General features: G+C 60.2%; 1 protein-coding gene across 1 annotated transcript; it reads left to right on the top strand.

Moving 5' to 3' along the window:
• Nucleotides 1-560: 560 nt before the first annotated feature.
• Nucleotides 561-3,371, top strand: LOC138371123 (uro-adherence factor A-like). Its single transcript, XM_069335957.1, has one exon. It carries the CDS (start codon nt 561-563, stop codon nt 3,369-3,371), a length of 2,811 nt encoding a protein of 936 aa, XP_069192058.1.
• The last annotated feature ends 517 nt before the right edge of the window (nt 3,372-3,888 follow it).

Below are 3,888 nucleotides of genomic sequence, written 5' to 3'. Positions count from 1 at the left end.
CCCGCGGCCCGGTCCTCGACCAGGCCTCCACCCCCAGGAAGCAGAACGTGACAGCTAACTAACACCCAGGTACCTATTTTACTGCTAGGTAACAGGGGCATAGGGTGAAAGAAACTCTGCCCATTGTTTCTCGCCGGCGCCCGGGATCGAACCCGGGACCACAGGATCACAAGTCCAGCGTGCTGTCCGCTCGGCCGACCGGCTCCCAATACACTCTAGTACCCATCAACTCACAACTGCTTCAGGCATCGTACTCTCTTAACAACCCACTTCTCAAGTTGTATACATGTTTCTAAGAGCAAAAACAACATTATTTCAGCAAATTCTAGATGTGTGGTTTCTCTTGAGTGTGTATTAACTGCCTAGTTCACGTCTCTCTCCTCCCCGGGACAAACAACTAGGAAAATAATGCATTCGGGACAAATTTGTACATGTTGCACAGCTATATATACTTTCCTGCATATAATCTTTAGCGGACAGATTGTATACAAGGTAGTTAGGGTGTGGTAAGTCTCAGGGAAACTACCCCTGATACAGGACGAAAAAGTATCTGGGGCTCAATGAGTCTCTGGGCTAAAGGAGTCTCTGGGGCTCAGGGAGTCTCTGGGGCTCAGGGAGTCTCTGGGGCTCAGGGAGTCTCTAGGGCTCAGGGAGTCTCTGGGGCTCAGGGAGTCTCTGGGGCTCAGGGAGTCTCTGGGGCTCAGGGAGTCTCTGGGGCTCAGGGTGTCTCTGGGGCTCAGAGAGTCTCTAGGGCTCAGGAAGTCTCTGGGGCTCAGGGTGTCTCTGGGGCTCAGAGAGTCTCTAGGGCTCAGGGAGTCTCTGGGGCTCAGGAAGTCTCTGGGGCTCAGGGAGTCTCTGGGGCTCACGGAGTCTCTGGGGCTCAGGGAGTCTCTGGGGCTCAGGGTGTCACTGGGGCTCAGAGAGTCTCTGGGGCTCAGGGAGTCTCTGGGGCTCAGGGAGTCTCTGGGGCCCAGGGAGTCTCAAGGGCTCAGGGTGTCTCTGGGGCTCAGAGAGTCTCTAGAGCTCAGGGAGTCTCTGGGGCTCAGGGAGTCTCTGGGGCTCAGGGTGTCTCTGGGGCTCAGAGAGTCTCTAGGGCTCAGGGAGTCTCTGGGGCTCAGAGAGTCTCTAGGGCTCAGGGAGTCTCTGGGGTTCAGGGAGTCTCTGGGGCCCAGGGAGTCTCAAGGGCTCAGGGTGTCTCTGGGGCTCAGAGAGTCTCTATAGGGCTCAGGGAGTCTCTGGGGCTCAGGGTGTCTCTGGGGCTCAGAGAGTCTCTGGGGCTCAGGGAGTCTCTGGGGCTCAGGGAGTCTCTGGGGCTCAGGGTGTCACTTGGGCTCAGAGAGTCTCTGGGGCTCAGGGAGTCTCTGGGGCTCAGGGAGTCTATGGGGCCCAGGGAGTCTCAAGGGCTCAGGGTGTCTCTGGGGCTCAGAGAGTCTCTAGGGTTCAGGGAGTCTCTGGGGCTCAGGGAGTCTCTGGGGCTCAGGGTGTCTCTGGGGCTCAGAGAGTCTCTAGGGCTCAGGGAGTCTCTGGGGCTCAGGGAGTCTCTGGGGCTCAGGGAGTCTCTGGGGCTCAGGGAGTCTCTGGGGCTCAGGGAGTCTCTAGGGTTCAGGGAGTCTCTAGGGCTCAGGGAGTCTCTAGGGCTCAGGGAGTCTCTGGGGCTCAGGGTGTCTCTGGGGCTCAGAGAGTTTCTGGGGTTCAGGGAGTCTCTGGGGTTCAGGGAGTCTCTGGGGCTCAGGGAATCTCTGGGGCTCAGAGAGTCTCTAGGGCTCAGGGAGTCTCTGGGGCTCAGGGAGTCTCTGGGGCTCAGGGAGTCTCTGGGGCTCAGGGAGTCTCTGGGGCTCAGGGAGTCTCTAGGGCTCAGGGAGTCTCTAGGGCTCAGGGAGTCTCTGGGGATCAGAGAGTCTCTAGGGCTCAGGGAGTCTCTGGGGCTCAGGGAGTCTCTGGGGCTCAGGGAGTCTCTAGGACTCAGGGAGTCTCTGGGGCTCAGGGAGTCTCTGGGGCTCAGGGAGTCTCTGGAGCTCATGGAGTCTCTGGGGCTCAGGGAGCCTCTGGGGCTCAGGAAGTCTCTGGGGCTCAGGGAGTCTCTGGGGCTCAGGGAGTCTCTGGGGCTCAGGGAGTCTCTGGGGCTCAGGGAGTCTCTGGGGCTCAGTGAGTCTCTGGGGCTCAGGGAGTCTCTGGGGCTCAGGGAGTCTCTAGGACTCAGGGAGTCTCTAGGGCTCAGGGAGTCTCTGGGGCTCAGGGAGTCTCTGGGGCTCAGGGAGTCTCTGGGGCTCAGGGAGTCTCTGGGGCTCAGGGAGTCTCTGGGGCTCAGGGAGTCTCTGGGGCTCAGGGAGCCTCTAGGGCTCAGGGAGTCTCTGGGGCTCAGGGAGTCTCTGGGGCTCAGGGAGTCTCTAGGGCTCAGGGAGTCTCTAGGGCTCAGGGAGTCTCTGGGGCTCAGGGAGTCTCTGGGGTTCAGGGAGTCTCTGGGGCTCAGGGAGTCTCTGGGGCTCAGTGAGTCTCTGGGGCTCAGGGAGTCTCTAGGGCTCAGGGAGTCTCTGGGGCTCAGGGAGTCTCTGGGGCTCAGGGAGTCTCTGGGGCTCAGGGAGTCTCTAGGGCTCAGGGAGTCTCTAGGGCTCAGGGAGTCTCTAGGGCTCAGGGAGTCTCTGGGGCTCAGGGTGTCTCTGGGGCTCAGAGAGTTTCTGGGGTTCAGGGAGTCTCTGGGGTTCAGGGAGTCTCTGGGGCTCAGGGAATCTCTGGGGCTCAGAGAGTCTCTAGGGCTCAGGGAGTCTCTGGGGCTCAGGGAGTCTCTGGGGCTCAGGGAGTCTCTGGGGCTCAGGGAGTCTCTGGGGCTCAGGGAGTCTAGGGCTCAGGGAGTCTCTAGGGCTCAGGGAGTCTCTGGGGCTCAGAGAGTCTCTAGGGCTCAGGGAGTCTCTGGGGCTCAGGGAGTCTCTGGGGCTCAGGGAGTCTCTGGGGCTCAGGGAGTCTCTAGGGCTCAGGGAGTCTCTGGGGCTCAGGGAGTCTCTGGGGCTCAGGGAGTCTCTGGAGCTCAGGGAGTCTCTGGGGCTCAGGGAGTCTCTGGGGCTCAGGGAGTCTCTGGGGCTCAGGGAGTCTCTGGGGCTCAGAGAGTCTCTGGGGCTCAGAGAGTCTCTGGGGCTCAGAGAGTCTCTGGGGCTCAGGGAGTCTCTGGGGCTCAGGGAGTCTCTGGGGCTCAGGGAGTCTCTGGGGCTCAGAGAGTCTCTGGGGCTCAGAGAGTCTCTGGGGCTCAGGGAGTCTCTAGGGCTAAGGGAGTCTCTAGGGCTCAGGGAGTCTCTGGGGCTCAAAGAGTCTCTAGGGCTCAGGGAGTCTCTGGGGCTCAGAGAGTCTCTGGGGCTCAGGGAGTCTCTGGGGCTCAGTGAGTCTCTGGGGCTCAGTGAGTCTCTGGGGCTCAGGGAGTCTCTGGGGCTCAGAGAGTCTCTGGGGCTCAGGGAGTCTCTGGGGCTCAGTGAGTCTCTGGGGCTCAGGGAGTCTCTGGGGCTCAGAGAGTCTCTGGGGCTCAGGGAGTCTCTGGGGCTCAGTGAGTCTCTGGGGCTCAGTGAGTCTCTGGGGCTCAGGGAGTCTCTGGGGCTCAGAGAGTCTCTGGGGCTCAGGGAGTCTCTGGGGCTCAGTGAGTCTCTGGGGCTCAGGGAGTCTCTGGGGCTCAGAGAGTCTCTGGGGCTACGTCTGGGTAGCCTCTGTTTCTGAAAAGTTCCCAGAGGTTTGTCGGAACTCAAGAAGTTCCTTTGTCGGTTTATATAATGCTTTTGTTTGTAGCGTCCTATCGTGTTTATCTTTTTATACCGTCGTGTCCAAACTCCACCACAACAGCAATTCAGTTTACTGGGAGGTCACCCACCGACCAACCTTAAACGGCGGCTCTAAGCATAATCAGAAATT

The sequence above is a fragment of the Procambarus clarkii genome, chromosome 4, assembly GCF_040958095.1.
Source record: "Procambarus clarkii isolate CNS0578487 chromosome 4, FALCON_Pclarkii_2.0, whole genome shotgun sequence".
Classification (NCBI taxonomy): Eukaryota; Metazoa; Arthropoda; class Malacostraca; order Decapoda; family Cambaridae; genus Procambarus; species Procambarus clarkii.
The sequence above is the reverse complement of the archived record's forward strand: the minus strand, read 5'-3'. Positions and strand labels throughout refer to the sequence as shown.

Excerpts from the sequence above, each read along its gene's own strand:
- LOC138371123 (XM_069335957.1), top strand. The coding sequence starts at position 561 with ATGAGTCTCTGGGCTAAAGGAGTCTCTGGGGCTCAGGGAGTCTCTGGG.